The sequence below is a fragment of the Sander vitreus genome, chromosome 18 (assembly GCF_031162955.1).
Source record: "Sander vitreus isolate 19-12246 chromosome 18, sanVit1, whole genome shotgun sequence".
In the NCBI taxonomy this organism is placed as follows: Eukaryota; Metazoa; Chordata; class Actinopteri; order Perciformes; family Percidae; genus Sander; species Sander vitreus.
Genome location: NC_135872.1, coordinates 13,077,812 through 13,096,342, shown reverse-complemented (window position 1 = coordinate 13,096,342; position 18,531 = coordinate 13,077,812). Strand labels below are relative to the sequence as shown.

General features: G+C 40.6%; 1 protein-coding gene across 2 annotated transcripts in view; it reads right to left on the bottom strand.

The window, feature by feature from the left end:
• Window positions 1–18,531, bottom strand: part of stxbp5a (syntaxin binding protein 5a (tomosyn)) — a 98,454-nt gene that overhangs the window by 39,749 nt on the left and 40,174 nt on the right. For both annotated transcript variants that reach the window (XM_078275083.1, XM_078275082.1), the window contains exons 5-7: window positions 11,660–11,794; window positions 3,130–3,193; window positions 2,205–2,288 (exon numbers count right to left, since the gene is read on the bottom strand). In XM_078275083.1, the coding sequence (XP_078131209.1) occupies window positions 2,205–2,288; window positions 3,130–3,193; window positions 11,660–11,794 (283 nt within the window). The remainder of the gene's footprint in view (window positions 1–2,204; window positions 2,289–3,129; window positions 3,194–11,659; window positions 11,795–18,531) is intronic.

The window sequence follows — 18,531 nt, the reverse complement described above, 5'->3', positions numbered from 1 at the left end:
AGAGTGAGAGAGAGAGAGAGAGAGAGAGAGAGAGAGAGAGAGAGAGAGAGAGAGAGAGAGAGAGAGAGAAATATACAGATTGAACATACAAAATCCACTCACACTTTTGTGTCTATGGAGTCCTCTGTGACTCTTGTTATCTCAGTGTGCTTACACCACAACACTGCATATAAGGTAAGCACCAGCATCTCATTATCTTAAACGGGCGGTTAGGGTCTGTATCTAAGCACTACGGACACAACTGTGTGACCATGTACATGCTGAACATGTGTGTGTGTGCATGTCTGCCCACAACCATTCAGTCGGATTAAACCTCAATGACAAGATTATGAATGAGATCTCCTATTCATAGTCATATAAGCAGAAACACATGAAGTAAATGTAAATGGAAAGATTTTCCAAAACCATCATAAACAAAGCTGTCAGACATTTTATAACATCTATAATAGATCATAAAAACAATCCAAATACAGCAACTACATTAGTGGGAATAAGATTTTGTATAAAAACTAATCTGGTAACAGATAACAGAAACAGTCTAGGTGTGACACATGCCAGGTCAAGAGGGGATCTGAGCAGCTCTGACACGGTCTCTTTTTTATTGTAGTGTCGTCTTTTATTTATAGACACACACTATTGCCTCTGGGGAAGCCAATAAAGCCACATGACTCAGTGCTTTCAAAAGTGGACCTTTTACGAAATGTTGCCCTTCTTACAAATGCAATATGCAAGCGCAATCACTGTGCAACCTTGCAACATCACTCCAGAGACATGAACACAAGGCACTCTACTGTATAAATCATGACATTGTTAAAACATGCATTTCACAAACTGTTCTTCTTTGTAAATGGCACTATTCATGTGAAAAAATATCCTCTCCAGTTGTGACTGCAGCATAAGCAAAGAGATTATTTTACGATGATAGCTTCATAATTTATAGAAAAGCAACTAATGTTAAACGAAAAGTTTCACTTTTTGGGAAATCTGCTTATTAGGGCCCGAGCACCAACAACGTCAGTTAGCGAAGGCCCTATTGCTCTTCAAATGTTTCTTCTTCTTCTTCTTCTTCTTTGTCTTTGAGCGTATTTCTGAGGTGCTTGGGCTACTTAAAACCACATTGGTACGCATGTCAGACTTGCGAACAAATTGCGATCTGATATGGGTCTCAGGCTTGGGCGTGGCAAATTGGCTCGATAGCGCCCCCTTACAGTTTTCAAAGTTAAAGCCCCCTCCTTTAATTTTCACGTAGAGGAATGAAATTTGGTAGGCATTTGTTTCATATCCGGACATACAAAAAAGCCTCATGGAGCCATACCCTAAACCCAACAGGAAGTCAGCCATTTTGACTTCAAAATTGGTCAGTACAATCTAAAGACCTTTGCAAAGCTAAATTGCGAAGTTTTTTTTTATCATACAGTGTGGGCGTGGAAATGGTTTGTAACTAGCCTGTTCATTGTCCAATCTGCCCCAAACTGCTCAGGCTTTATGGGGGTCCTGGCCTGAGGAAATGTACATATCAATATTGTATTGTTATAATCATAGCGCCCCCTACTGGCAACAGGAAGTCACAGTTGGTACACTTTGATGATCTTTAACTGGCGGGTTGACCAGCTCCACCTCAAGAGGGTTCCGGAAAGTCTAAGACGTTCATGATGCTTCATTTTGAAGCATCTCTAGTTAACACATTTCTTGAGGTATTACTTTAATGAGCATCTTAATTCTTTTCGTGGCTGGATAGCAGAAATCCAGTTAGAGTTGGCTGTAAAACTCTCCTCTGGCAAGCCAAACCTCATCTTTCTCTTCATTAAACTGCACATTAGAGCTGCTATTTCCTATACAGACTGACCTGCCCCATTCTATATCTATACTGAGATGAAACAGGAAACAAGTCCTATTGCTTCCCAGTCAGCACTCTCTTCGTACCATCATCAGAAGATGAAAGAAGACATTAACGTTCTGAGGTGTGTGTCTGTGTATGGTGTGTGTGTATTCTGGGTTTGTTCTAGGAATAAACTCTAACACGCACACACACACACACACACACACACACACACACACACACACACACACACTGTATACAGTTCAGTTCATGAATATGTGATTTAATTCCCAGTATTTGTATTAAAAGATGCGCTGTAGATAAGAAGTGGGAGGAATGACTGTAAGCTGTTAGAGAAGAAAGGAAATAGGGGAGATTTGCCTACCTCATCGTAAGTGTAGCGATAGTCAGCCTTCTTTGATTTCAGATCCCACAGGACCACGATCCCTGCCTCAAATCCAATTATAAGCTGGAGAGGAAGAGCGACAGGCAGTCAGTGAGATAGGTAGGAGAGATGACAGAGAGGAGATAGAAATGACCCCATGATGGGTGGAAAAAGAAGTAATACATCTGACATTCTCGCACAGCATGAAAGGAAGTGAGGTGTCAGCAGACTGTGGTGGCTCAGAACCTGCCCACCCTGGTTCACAGGAGATGATGACAGAAAATGCTAAAAAGATTTTATTTTAGAAACAAAAAGTTTCTAAAATAAACCATTTTATTTTTTTTACAAAAAGTGTAAGTTTCTTTTTGAAGACTTATTTATAGAAATTCTAATTTATGTCACTAAAGCAGATCAATGAGCCCTATTTTAACTGTGCAGTGGGAATTACCCCACAAAGCTCTACGTCATGTGCTGGGGACAATGAGGCTGTATTGAAGCACAGTTTGTGATCAAATACACACACAGTTCGGTAAAGTGGATGGTGGGTGTTTTGAGTAATCATTGTCTTCTCAGCCAGTCACCTTACTTATCTCATATTGTTTAAAAAGCTAATCAAATCACAGTGGTGCATGAGAAAAATGGCTTAACCAGTTTATAGAAAAAGAGCAAATCAGCTTCTCCAACTCAAGCTTTTCATACAGTCAGATACTGTCTAGTCTCACTGCAACGTCAAATACTGTCACCAAAGTAACACCTTTCTGTTTGTGAGGGTGTGGAATGTAATTCTGTTTATGGATTTGCTCTGTGTGACTGCTATATAAATGAGAATGACATGTATTAGGTACTACTAAATCAGCAAGTATATTTTTACAAGCTTGCGTGAATTTCCATTTGTGTGTGTGGACAGAGAAGTGTTGTCCTTTACCTTTCCCTCATCCATGGGGTTGTCACTTATGTGGACAACTGGTCCTGGGTGAGCCTTGGAGGACCTTATGAGAGAGACAAAGAGAGAGACATTTAGGGAGTGTTTTTTCTCTTTAAGTTTTTTTACATCAAAAAAGGTCATAAACTTATAGAACATGGGGAGCATTAAGTTGGGAAGCAAATGTCTTTGAACCTGTGGCAGAGGTCCGCCAAGGGAGGACAGAGCTGCCAATCACTCCAAGTCTCTAAAAGGCTGTTCAAGGACATAAGCTTACTTAAGGTTGTGATGGATGGCTCTGTCATGTGTATGTATGTGGGTGCGTGTTTAAAGGACTGTTTGAGGGTTAAGACTTGGTTGTAGGATAAGGGATAGAATTAGGTTATGGTGAGGGTTAAGGTTAGGCATTTAGTTGTGAAGGTTAGGGTAAGAGGCTAGGGAATGCATTATGTCAATCACAGGCGCCGATTTATGTTTTCCTCCGTGGGTGCTCACAGGCGTACACTGTTTAAAAAAAAAGTAGTCCAAAAATGTTTGCATTTCCAGTATTTCCTCTAGAATTTTTGCGGATGACAGTTGCTTGAGTTCAGTAGAGCAGACGGCGCTATGAGTTTATGACTTTTCATAAACAGCTGAAGGAGCGGTGGTGCGCGGTGTACATTGTGGAAACCCTGTTGTGCGTCTGCCCTATCTCTGATACCGTGGCGCTGGAAATTTTACCGTGGCGGACCGCCACTATGCTATCGAACGCTCATACACACACTGTATAGTGGGGGGATGGCTAAAGAGGCGTTTTTATCCGAGAGACGCTGTGATTGGTGGATAGAATATGGAGCAGAGGACTGACAGCGACATAACCAATCACACTATGACAGACGCTCCACTTAGCACCAACTACAATGTTTATTTTTAAAATGTATGTAGCCTACTGGCAGTCTGGCACACGTGGGTGCTCAGTGGGTGCTCGGTATTCTCCGTGGGTGCTCGAGCCCCGGAGCACCCACGGTATTGGCACCTATGATGTCCCCACAAAGATAGTGTCACAAACCTGTGTGTGTGTGTGTGTGTGTGTGTGTGTGTGTGTGTGTGTGTAACCATTTGCATGTCAGCGGAGACATCACAAAATGCTCGGCTGCCCCCCCCTCCCCCTCCTGTCTGTGATTTACCCTCCAGACAGCCTTATGTCAAATCTCCTCTCTCTGCGTGCCACGTGGCTGCAGAATTTACCTAACCTTCCTGCCTTTAAGAGATGATGCGGGCTGCGGAAAGCCAGAGAAGGTGACAGCTGAAAAAGAGTGACGGTTAGAGCCTGAAACATAACCCAAGGACCAGGGAGTAAGGGCAGGGATGCCTGACAAGGAGAGGAAAAGGAAGGAGCTGCAACCAAATGTAAGTAATGCAAAAGGAGGCTGTGAGTTTTTTTTATTCATCTTCATTCTGGACATGCTGGTGATAATATAAAGTATACAAATTGTATATATTCCAACTGTAATACATGTTTTGGATTGAAATCTGATGATTACTTAAAACTCCTATCCTGCATTTCTACATCACTATAACAAAAGGCCAAAGAAGGGAAGCATCTACAACAGAGTGTGTGTGTGTGTGTGTGTGTGTGTTACAGGGTAGCAGTTAGTGGGCAGGCAGGCAGTCAGTCAGTTGTCTCTATATTTAGCCTGTTTGTGCCGAAGCCTTATTACCTAAGCTCTGCTGCAGCTGGAGCTGTTGATTTATCTAATCCCCCTTCACTGCCTGTCACTCAGTCGTCCACATCAGCACACACACACACACACACACACACACACACACACACACACACACACACACACACACACACACACAGCGGCACAATTAAGACACATCTTAGCATCCACCCATTTGTAAAACCTACATCCATGACAAACAATTCCCCTTTCACTGAATTACAAAATGCACTTTGCATAAAAGCTTCGCTCGCCCGTCCCACATGGTTTATTTCCTCTTGTTTTCTGATTTTATGCGCAATGTTCTCCATCGTCCCCTGTGATACTCTGTTAACAAATGTTTTGTTAAAACCTGTTGTTATACAGTAAATAAATCTGACAGGTACATTCACAAAGTCCACAAATACATGTTCAGGTTTGGAGATGAAGGAATCACCATGGCAACAGAGGCAGGATGGGCAGAGCGCAGACAGACTCCCAAAAATCATCCATACTCTGCCACAAATACACAAACCCACCCACCCACACACAAACAACGTCTGCCTAAGTACTTCAACACGCTCCTGTAAGCACACATCTCTGCCTGTGTGCTAATGACTCTGCGTTTTGCATACAGAGTAAAAAAATGTCTTCGGGGACAAGAACATTTGATTATGTGTGTATATATGTGCATTTGTGCCTCTGATAGCTTTTGCATGCTCATACAGATAGGTGCTTTAGTGTGCATGAGTACTACTGTATTTGTTACTATGCTTATTTGTTTTGCTGTTAGCATTCCATTACTCTCATAGCATCATTCACAATTACGGGTATCACATTCTTGTCTTCAGCTACTGATTCAAGGTCTTCCATGTCTGTCTCTAACACACACACACACACACACACACACACACACACACACACACACACACACACACACACACACACACACAAACACACGACTACTAGAGTCAAACAAAATATTTCATGGCAAATATAACGCTTGTTCGGTACATCGTAAAATCTTGAAAATGTTCGCCCCCTTGGCAGCGTCAGTACAAAAAGTAATCTGTTATAAACCTTTACTGCAGCAAATCCTTCTTTGTATATCAAATAGTCATCCCAACCAGTGATGCCCTCAGTACATTAACAAAAATGGACCATTACGTATGTGTTGCAAGCACACACACAAAACTGAGTGCATATACACGCACCATAGAGCAAATGTCTGTGGGTGTGTAGATGACGCAGGGGGGATGTTTAAGCAATAGGAAAGGTAACACCTCACTGAATTTGAAAACATCTCTTCAGTGCAGCCACACCCATACGCATACACAAAAAAAAAAGTGATATAAAGACAAATTATGAACGTGTGAAAAAAAGCACAGGTACTCATTCAGCATACATATTCAAGGGCATAACTAGATATACATACACACATGTACACTGAAACACACATGCACAGTGAAGTCCTGAACATCTGGTGACACTCCGTGACGCAACACAGGCGCAGTCACCATGACAGTGTCTCCGCAGCAACATGGCTCGAACAGCCCGTTTGCAGCACGCCCATACCGTATGTGGCCTAATGTCACCTTGGTAGACTGTAAGTCTTAATGCATCATAGCTTAAGTACAGCTCATACTTGATGATTGCTAGCCTACATATGGCCAGGGTGGGATTTGTGAAAAAAACCGAGGGGGGGATGTTTTTTGATCATGCACAACAAAACAAAACATGCAAGAATTAAAGCCTCATTCCAATACCATGGATAGTGCCACTCGGCAAGGCATACCAAAACACGTATTTATGAACTTCAATATTCAATGGAAAATAATCTCAAAATCAAATAGCACAATGTGATGTTTACATAAAACGCTGCACTTTCAAGCCAGGGAGCAGAGTTCACTTCCCAGCGAAAACAAAATACTTTCTGGGGAAATGGGGAAATCCCACGAATTCCCCCCGGAAAATCGCACTCTGTGTATGGCTATTCCAGCATAAAAACATGCTCCAGAATAAAGTGCTAGGCCAGCTGTACTGAGTACAACTAAGGTTTTCAGTACATGAATGAACAAAACGTTAATACTAAATCCTCAAACTGACCAAAACAGTAGCTTAGATCCCAACTTCCTATTGACTGACAGTGCCATTGTCAGCTCAGCTTTGATACACAGAATGTTGGTTACTGGCTAAAAGCTTACTGAAAGACAGCAAGAGCAACAAAAACAACATTATGTGATGTGTCGCAGTTAAATAAATAGTTAGGGAAATGAGCATATTACTTATCTGTCAGTTAAATATGAAGCTACAGCTAGCAGCCGATAAGCTTAGCTGAGCACTAAGATTGAAAACAGGAGAACAGCTGACATAGCTCGGTCATGGTTATAACTCACCTATAATTCCGGAGAATGTTGTTTTTCCACTTTGGTTTTTGTGCGGACAAACAAAGAAGAAATAACATGTTAATTAGTAAGATTTAGAGGCCTAAAATATGGATTTGGATAGAGCCAAGCTGGCTGTTTTCCCTTCCTGCTGTCTCTAAGTTAAGCATATCCTGGCTGTACCTAGCTTCATATTTAACGGACAGATATGAGTATGGCATCAATCTTCAGTGTTTGCTGAGCTATTAATATATAATATATATACCTATATAAACACTACTTATATAAGTTTAGTTTTGTATTAAACTGAAAAGCAGTTCAGACAAGCAAAAACTGGAAAAACCTGAATTTAGTTAGATGAATTCAAGACTGAAGTAAAGACAATCAGAAGCTTTTTGAGCAGTGACATGATTGCTTACTGATGTGAAGTGACTACTTTGTACTCTTCTAAACAACAAGATTTAAATAAGCAAAGTGATTTGTAATGTCCACCTCAGGCGTTAACCAGGAAAGGTCATTGTACCGGGAGCGTGGAACTTTAAATGGCTTTTAGGATACTGGAGGTACCAGCTGAGGACCTTACATATGCATAAAATCACAGTAAGCAGGAACATACGTAGAATCATGAAAAATTCTAACAAGTAATGACAGTAGCTTCAGGGTCCCAAGTTGGAGAGTGGGAGAAAATGAAAAAGGACAGAAAATTCCTCAGGCCAACATGTTCACGTGAACGATGTGTCATAGTAAGCTGTAAACATTTAACCACTCCTGTCCCACTTCTCCCCGGCTCTCTGTACCCAATGACCATCTAGTTGAATTAAATCAAATGCACACAGACGTTGCCAGGTACAAATATATAAACAGCCTTGCATATAGTGCATACGTAAAATTATGCATCATGTGAACAAACACAGATTCACAAGTAGACTTATGGCAATGTCCTTAATGCCTATAGCACTGACTGAACTATAACGCCATGCATTTAGTTATGTACTGTAGGATATGTGTTTGTCTAATAGTCTGTCAAGTACAATAGCTTGGGAACAGAGGTTTGAGTCATACAAACACACAGAGCACTGGGCCTGGCCAGGCCTGGGGCCACTGGCACAACTACTGCTGCTTGTCTCCAAATAGCAGGGCCCGAGGGATGATGACCCCAGTACACACCATATTCTAGCCTCATTACAGTATTCACAATAGAACAGAGGTGTAGCAGGCAGGGCTTAACATAAAATCTTTAATAATGCTTTCAATAGAATGGTATGTAGTAGGGCCGGATTATGACAGTGAAAATAAGGCCAACAACATTACGCTCAGTTGATAAAATTATCTTCAAAATTGTGGAAAAGGCCTAGCACAGATTCCATGAACCCAAAGTGACAATCTTCAAAATGCTTATTTTGTCCAACTAACATTACAAAACAGCAGTGATTTGGCATTTTTGCTTGATAAATGAATTTTCTGGATTACATTTTCTGTCTCTCAACCAATCGTGACAGCAATATTTCCAGTTAATTTAGATCAAGCGCTTTCTTCTTCTGATGACAGCATCAAAAGAGAACAATGGGAGAGGTACAGAAGCTTTTGTGGACTGCAAGCCTACCAACCCCACAGCTGGCAGAGAGACACAAGGAGTGAGAACAAGAGAATCACCTCACACCTCTCTGATCTGCATCAAAGCAAACCACAAACATACACTCAAACAGATATGCAAACTGAGAGCATCTGTAACAAATCCGGGAATCAATTCCTGGCATTGCCGCCATCTTCAAGAGTATCCCACAGAATGGCTGTGTGAGCAATTGAGGCCTGAACCAAAAGATATGGAAAGCTCATTCCCTCAAACTAATTATGCAGGGCTAGACTTTGGATGGAAACAACAACATGTCAATGAAAGTGTTGTGGCTTAACAAAGCTGCAGAGCAGAGATAGATGGATGATGTATTGATGATGAGTGCAATTAGTTTTGGTTTAGGGTAGGTTGAGGAAATGGAGGTGATTTGGAAAGGTATACAGTACATATCAGGTAATGCAGGTCATTATGGTTCCAGAATATTGCTATATAACTATTTAAACACTGTCACTGTCATTGTATTATTGCAAATATAAATGGAAATTTAGATTTTTATTATCTTGGACTAGCAATATGGCACATTTGCTGTAATGTTTATCACTTCTGCAATCTGTGATGTGGAGAAGGGGATATTGAGGATGTGTGACCTTTTGTTTTATGTGAAAGTGGCATAAGGTTCTATTACTAATTCTAATATAATTCTGATACAAACTCCAGCATTTTGGAAAGGACTAATCTACCTTTTAGCAATGTCCCGCCAGAGGTTATGGTTGATGTAAAAGCATTTGTCATCAAACCAGAAAATATATTCTAAAACATAATTTAAGATTTTCTGAATAATAATAAAAAAGTCCACTTTGGCAGTTTGGGTGTTTGATTCCCAGCTCTCTCATCCACATTTCCACATGATGAAGATTCTTAACCTCAAATTGCTCCCAATTACATGCTGAGTGTGTATGTGTGCGAATGGGTGAATGAGTCCATTATTTCAATAATTATAGGCTATGTCGGTTAAATTATTATTCACTTGCTGTACCTGCAGCAGACATTTTTTATAAACAAATGGAGTATTTTTTTAATCAAGCAACTATTTCTTATATTCCAGAGATTTGTATTAAAGGTCCTATGACATGGTGCTCTTTGGATGCTTTTCTATAGGCCTTAGTGGTCCCCTTATACTGTATCTGAAGTCTCTTTCCCGAAATTCAGCCTTGGTGCAGAATTACAGCCACTAGAGCCAGTCCCACAATGAGCTTTACTTAGGATGTGCCATTTCTGTGTCTGTAGCTATTGAGGAGGAGAGGGGGGGGGTTGTGTGTAGCCTTGACCAACTGCCACTTTGCTCGTTTGAAAGCCATGATGTCTCTTTCTCATCGGCGGGCCAAATTCTCTGGGCGGGCAAAGCAGAGAAAGGGGAGATAACCTTCCTCCTTATGACCTCATAAGGAGGAGATTCCAGATCGGCCCATCTGAGCTTTCATTTTCTCAAAGGCAGAGCAGGATACCCAGGGCTCGGTTTACACCGATCGCCATTTCTAGCCACTGGGGGACCATAGGCAGGCTGGGGGAACCCATATTAATGTTAAAAAACCTCATAAAGTGACATTTTCATGCCATGGGACCTTTAACCTCTCATAGAAATAACTATTTTGTGACCACAGGAACAACTTTGGAATAGAGGTGATATGTTGAAATAATGTGTGGATGGTTAGGGGGGAAAAAAAAGCTTTGACTTCTAGATAAAACAAGGTGAAGAGGAGTGAAAGGAACTGTAAAGGTGAAGGGGAAAAAAGAGGAGAATAGAGTTAAGCAAAGAAAAGTGAAAGTTATTGCTTCTCCTTTAGTCAAGAAGAACTCCTGTATCTACCTCTCTATCTTATCATCCACATCTACCCTCTATCTCCTCATTATTACTCCAGTCCTTACCTTCCTCTCTTTTTTTTCTTTAATTGGAAACCTTTTCCCGCTACCTGTCTATCCTCACTTATCTGCACGACTGCTCTTCTGCTGTGCCCTCTGTTACCTGCATTTATCCCTGTGTCACCACTCCTTTCCTCTCCTCCATCACTCTTCCTCTTCTGCATGTCCTCTCCCCCAGGCAAGAGCCCTGTCTCATCCATTTCACTCCCGTCTCCTCTCTGTCATACACTCACCGTCCTCCCCTCCTCCTCCTCTCTCTCTCCCACCACACACTTTCTTCCCTGCAGCCCTGTCGACGAGACGAGACGTCTGTGTGTACCATACACTGATCTGGGCAGACACCTGTTCCACCCCCTCCCTCCTTCCTCCTATTTCCCTCACTCCACACACACACACACACACACACACACACACACACACACACACACACACACACACAAAAGGGAATGAGGGGGGAAGCGTGAAGCAAAACGCTCCAGTGAATAATTTAAGTCTCTACAGCAGGGAACCAAAATGGAGCCTGTCAAACTGACAGATCCATTGAAAGAGCAAAGAGACAGGTCGCTCACTACCTGGAGTCTGATACTGTGCCTGGAAATGATAGACTGACTGATGATTCTTTCTTATCTCATTACATTTAAGCTACAACAACCTTTTGCAAGGTAAGATGTTGATTACACAGCATCCCTTACCCCCTTTAAGTGCAGCAAGGTGAGTAAATAGACCCTGGGATCAATGTTGCAGTGCTGGCGATATGAGTGATTGATCTGCGTATCAGTGATTCACTGTGGATGAGAACCCCCCCCCCTCCATACAGCACAAGAACCTATACATCAGCATGCTTAAACTTTGTAGCATTTGAAGAAGAGGAAGAAGTAGAAGAGAGCAAATACATAATACAAATATAAGGAACTTTCAGGGCATTAAGAGTGGGAGGCAGCATCAGAGGGTGACGCATGGGCAGTGACACTCACAGTTCAATGGCTTTGTTCCACATGATGACGTAGCCTGAGAGCATAAAGGACTCCACGTTGACGAGGTGGATGTTCCCTCGTTCTGTGCCGATGTATAACCATTTACTCTGGAAGGGCAGGTGGCAGAAAGTTATTCTGTAAAGAGAAGGAGAAGGAGACACAAGTTAAAAGAGTAGAGCAGAAAATGACAAAGGAGAGGAAGAGAAAGGGTGGACCAGGGAGAACGACACAGACAGTCGAGAGACACAAGCTTCTCGAAAATCACTCGACGTTCTATTGTAACCAAAGACAAATTATGCAAAACTTTGAGAGGATTATTTACCACTCCATCAGGTCGAAGCAGTCGAGATGAGAGTGGCAAACCAAAGAGATTTTTGAGTCATTCAATCAGGCACCTTCCCTCCAGACCTACAGGATACATGAGGGCAAAGAGACACCCATAATTCTCCTGTTTTCATCATCTCTCCCCCGTCTCCTCCTTTCATCCATCCATCAGACTTAAGTTTAATGAGAGGTTAGAAACCTTTCCCTCCTTAACAGTGGCTGTCCATTCATCTTCTCATCCCTTTTTCATCATTTTGTTCTTTCATCCATTCTTCGAATCAACCTCCAATCCGTCTGAGGAATAATAATATACAACCTTGGTAATCCGGCTTGCTAATATTTCAAGGTTGTCGAGCTCCTCCAGTGATACTTTTGATTCTGCACGGTGGTTTGAGCTACACCTGTGGACTTCAGCGACCTGTATCTATAAGACAACAGCTCTGGCTCATCACCTGGGACACACCATCCAAGTAGGAAGAGAAATAAAGTTGTATCCATCCCTTTTGACAGCACTTTCTTTTTTGTCCATTATTTCCAACAGGAAGGACACACTGGAGTGTTTCCTCTTTGCTCATGACAGATTAGCTCATATTTAGCAATGGAATCCTTCCACAACAAGTTTAATATCTGAATGTTATATCTGCTGTCAAAGACGCTTTAAGTAGATACAGTATGTAAAGAAATATATTACATTGAAATAAAATAAAGTATATTAAACTCAAGGCCAGACCCCATGCAGTATCCCAGGAGATCAAAATAACCCCCTTTTCCCATGCTTTAATGACTCTTTCCAAATTACATAACATACCAACCCTGTCTCCTAGCAAATATTATTTTTATCGACATCGTAAATATCAACGGCCGAACAGCATGCCAGATACAGCTCGCTACAGTACATTCAAGAACAGATAAAGAAAGAAAGACTGGAGATCTTACGCTTTAGCAAACTCAAACATTTGAAGCATCAGTGATGCAACTTTCAGAATGAATGCTTTTGTTCCCTGAAATAACCTGCTCCCAAATAGCTAGCTGTTAGCAAATGATGCTTATACTCTAGCATTGCTAGGTGACGCAACTATGTTGCGGCAGGTGTATTGCTCAGGACTTGAGGAAGCGCAGTGTCGAGTGTGAAGTAAGTTGTTTGGATGGGCGGTTCTTGAGAAAGCTGCAAGCGGCAATACTGGAGGTCAAGCAATTAACCTGTTCTGAACAGGCACATTTTGAACAAGCATTACACTAGTTTTGATTGAATGTATCTTCAAAACAATTACTGTCAACATATTTCATTTGTTTTCCCAACAATATCTGCTCCTAGCAACTAAAGCATGATTAACATTTTTACAGTTAAGGGCAATTCAAAACACCTGGTTATGGTTAAGGAAAAATTCTTCTTTCCCTTAACCACATGTTTTAGTAGCCTAAAACTAACAAAATGATGGATACAGGACTCCAAGTACCTTGTATGAAAGCCACGTGATTTGCATCTGTTAAGTATGAGAATATGACACTTCCTGGACTGGAAAAAATGTTGCAAGTTATCCAGGCAGAAATTATGTTTTATCCTAAACATATTTGGCAAAGGACGTTAGCGGTATATGAATGTCTTTTGAAGGAGAAATGGTTAAACAGAAACATTGCATTTATATTGTATTGATATACATATACTTAACACAGCAAAACACAGATTTGCAGTGATTTTGAGTGTCTTTTCTGTGTCATTTAATGCTCAGAAAGCCTCTCTCTCCCCCTCTCTCTCTTTCTGAGACTATCTCACACTGTTGCTCCAGGGCTTTATTGAGAGTAGCAGCTCCTACAACAGCACACACACACACACACACACACACACACACACACACACATCCCACTCTGCCCCAGTGCTCTGCTCTAGAACATGAATATATTAATTTTTTTGGAGGAGAGACATCGGGCTACTTGACATAAATTTCATTCACACAGTCCAAGATACTCACAAAACAACACACTAACCTACATTTACATATGGCAGGAATATGGACTGGCATAGTCAAATATGAGAGTAAAAGTTAAATATGCTCAAGTTTCATCTGACCAGGCAAGTTAACTAAGAGCAACGTCGCTTTTTTGCAATTCCTTCTTTTTTGCAAATCTTCTTATATAGACTATCAATGTGTTTTGCAAAATACATTTTGGAGGAAACGTAAAAACGTAATCCAGGCAGCCTTGTGTTTAAAAAATGTATTTGCCAAATAATTATTTGTATATGAAGATTATGAACATGATGTGTAGGAGACAGGGTAGCAACAGCATGAGCTGACTTACTAATGTAACATGGGCAGTTAATCATTGAGATGCCCGCACTCGTACAGACTAACTACAGATGACTAAGAGCTACATGACTTTTCATGACAACTTGTGGCCTCTTTATATCCAGTAGGCAGACTGTCTAATGCATGTAATGTCCTTTTCCATCTGCACAAACAGATAATCATGTGCCTGTGCATGCTTGTTTTGTGATCATTTGCTTGTATGTTGTTCTGAGAGTAGGTATGAGCGGGCCGGCTGAGAGGCAGTGTCAGGAAACATAATTATACAAATTTGCTCGCACTTTAGAAGAGTGTGTGTGTGTGTGTGTGTCCATTTCTCTGTGTGTGTTTGTATGCACCTGATCATTTCTGCAAGTGTACTTATGTGCGAGTCATTGTGTTCACACTTGTTGTGCACACACGTCTCCTGGTGAAATCTCCAGCTTCAAGTAGTCACGACACACAAAGGCAGCTGCCAGCTTGCCGGCTCAGGGCCAAAACTCATTGCCTCAGAAAAGAAATGACAGACGCCTGCCACACACAACTCTGAGGCTAACTGCACTGTGGGCTAGACGTATGAGAGCATGGTTCACTGCAAATGAATTGAAGAGAGGGGATACTCTAGGAAATCATAATTTGCAAAGCATGGTTTTATGTGATGTTCCTATCAAAGATGATCATTGCTCCAGATGGAGTAATCTGTGCCTGCCTGTCATTAGAAAGTCACCAGCTCGAATCTAAACGGCTTTGATTTAGTAATACTACTACTTTTCTGAACACTTTTTATTAAACTGCCCTGGAGCAAAGCACTGACCACTAACCACTGAATAGCTGACAAGACCATAATGTAGTAAGAAAAGAATATGATTTGGTTACAGTAATTAGTATGTCATTGCTGCCGCAAAGCAGTAATAGGACTTATAATAGAATGCAACAATGTAATGTATCCAAATATTTCTTTAAGAATCATGCTGGTGTGCGCAATAATGGCAGGGGAAGAGGCTGACAGAGACAAAAAAGAATAATGGCTGGTTAGGTTTCAAAATATAATAATTGTCATTTACTGTATAGTGTATAGTAATCACAGCTGTACTATATCTGTTAATCCTCTGTTATCTTATCTGGCCAATATTCTTGTCAGAATACAAAGGAGTTTTAGAGTCACTGAGAGCACAGATATTCCTTTCGGCATTGTTTGGAATTGTTGATTCGGACAATGACAATGCAGATAACAAAATGCAGATAACAAAAAAGAAAGTTGATTAAGTGCTGAATAGCCTGTTGGAGAGATTTCCCATCACTTTTTAAATAAGAAAACACAAATGAAATAGAAGTTAGTAACATACAGTATCCATTCAGCAAAGCTCCAGACCGGATGGAGGAGTCTGTTCTAATCTGAGAGGGGCCAGAGACCCCAATCTACCCACAGGGTCTCAATTAAAAACAATCTAATCTGATAACAGACTGCGTACAAACACACAAACACACACATTGTGTGTGTATAGCGAAGAGAGAGTGTGATTGTGTTTTAGAGACAAAGCATCTGTGATATTAATCAATGTCTGGGCCTCATAATTAAAACAATGCTGAATTAATTTACCTTCACAGTTTTTAATATACATTTGCACAGTTAGAAGGTAACGTTGGAGAAAAAAGGGAGAAAGGTAAAAAACTTTCTGCCCAGCTGCAACCTTAATCAGTCAAATACCTCTGAGTAAAGTCTAATCGGCTGAATATTTTTTTATTTTAAGTAACCCATTTCATTTACAAACTACTAATTATATATTTTAAGGTTTAGAAAAAGAGATATTTTAAGGTTTAAGTGTCTTTTTCAAAAATACTGACAGGCTGTGACTCCTGCTGAGATTGAACCTGAGATTCAGGTAATTTAAATTCCAATATTAAGTGACTCTGACGAGCTTCCAGAGGTTTTGAGCAGCTAAAGTCAAATATATCAAGAATGAAATTAGTTATTGTTGTGACAGAAACAAAATCGTCTACAAACCTTACCAATGACCAAGTTAAAGTGAAGAGATCAGGTCTTATTTGTGTTTATGTGTAGTGGTGTGTATGTGTGTATGGTGACACTGCCCACCCTCTTATTATCTCCCATCATATCACCCTGCATTGACGATAGCTTCCACATCTGCAGTGCATTCCTGTGAGGCCAGGAGGTGATGAGAGCATCCTACGCCAGAATGACTCGGCAGGATTTCTTCTGCGCTCCCTCCATCCCCACACTCCTACCCACAGACTGACTCACTGCTTTCTGGCTGAGGCCCAGTCTGTCTCAACTCCTCCTCTCCTCTCTTCTTTCCTCGCTCCTATTGCCTGTGATCTGATGTGAATGGATGTTGACGCTGGAGGGCTTTCTGCAACACTACTTTCAAACATCAACTCAAATTCTGATCAGGGGAAGGACCAAGAATAGAAGGAAGGAAAGTGGGAGAGAAGGGTCTGTTTGGAGTATTGGAATGGGCCCTCAGATGATAGGAACCCTATAGATTTCAAAAGATGACAGGACTATGTAGAATATAAATGTGTAAAAAAAAACATAACATTAGCCATACCATACTTACAGTTTCATTTTTTTATGCTAGCAGGCCTAAAGAAAGATGTTAGCAATAGAGCTGAAGCAAGAGAATTAGATTAGAAAATGCGCTGAAACAGCTATAGCCTGTCTCTCTCCAAAGTTAAATAACTACGAGAACCTCTAAAGCTCACAAACTTAACACACTAAATTGTGTTTCTTTAATCTGTAGAGAAACGTAAAAACAACAATTTGTGGTTTTATGGAGAGTTACATGCTGAAACTTTCCGGAGTTAATTCTCAGAATTCCGTTTCCCCCAGCTTCCAGTCTTTATGCTAAGCTAAGCTAATTGACTCAAGGCTCTAGCTACATAGTTAGCGCACAGACACAAAAAGGTATCAATCTTCTCAACTAACTCACAGCAAGAAAGATCTATTCATTAAAATACAGGCAAATGCCAATATTTGGTGTCACGTCTGGTGTGACCACATTGCAAGACGGTCTCTAGTATTTGGCTTGTGACAGGCTGTTTCTTTTTTTCTGTTGTGCCGTGATGGTTGGGTGACTAGGACATGGCTGCCTTTTCCTTAATGTCAAGCTTTGAACCAACAGTCATAATGGGGAAAAACAAATTAGCAAAGGTAAAAAAGCGGGAGATGGGATAGAGTGGCAGTGTGTGACTAAGATGTTATAGGTTTTACAGAATGTGTCCTATGATTCAATTCTCTAATTATAATAATACTAATAATTCAACGTTTCTCTAAACAATTGTCTTAAAAACCATTTATGCTGTTTCTTGGCTTCACTTCCGACAGCTATTCTTACCTTCAGATGGCACTTCAAACTGTGATCTTCTAATAACCATTTGGAAATGTAACCTGATGCTTTTCTTTTGAAAACTATATTACTTTCTGATGCTATGGTACTATTCTCTCAAGTATGTGGTAATATTTCACTACCTGAAGTACAAATAAACCAACAGATCATCAAAAAGTACCTCTTTTCACAACTCTAAATACATCTGACATTGACTGTGTACAAAAAAACATCAAACACAAGATTTAATTCTCTATTGATTAAATAGTAAAATACCTTTTACTAACACTATGCTCATTGTTCATAACTGATAGTCAATAAAACATTTTCGTCATATACTGTATGTATGGTTGTTTATTTTGTCTGATATAGTCCGGTGCAAAATGTCAGAATAACCACCCTATGGTGTGTGATTTTAATATGACTTTGGTGGGATTTGAACCCACAACCTTAGTGTTGGTAACTCAGTGCACAAACAATCAGGGCCACAAAGGACCACTGCAATGATTACAGTGGGTACTGTACAATACAATAGTGTGGATGAGGCTTGTGATGATATCACTGCTGAACAATGTCAGGCTTGGATTCGACATTCAAGAAGATTTTTCCCAGGGTGCATGAACAGTGAAAACATGCATTGTGATGTGGACGAGAACTTATTGCCAAATCCAGAAGACCCAATTGATGCAGATTACTGTAGTGTATACTACAGAAAACCTTTACAGTATTTACAGTAATCAATTTTCTTTCAGTTCTTTTTTTACAGTATTTGATTAGACAAAACCTTACAGTATTGTTGCAATAAACGTTTGTTTCTTGCATCGATGATTGGGGAAGATTACTTCATTGATCACACTTCTGATTATGGGATAGGTATTATGGAAATAGTTTGTTGTTGAATTTGATGGGTAATGTACAG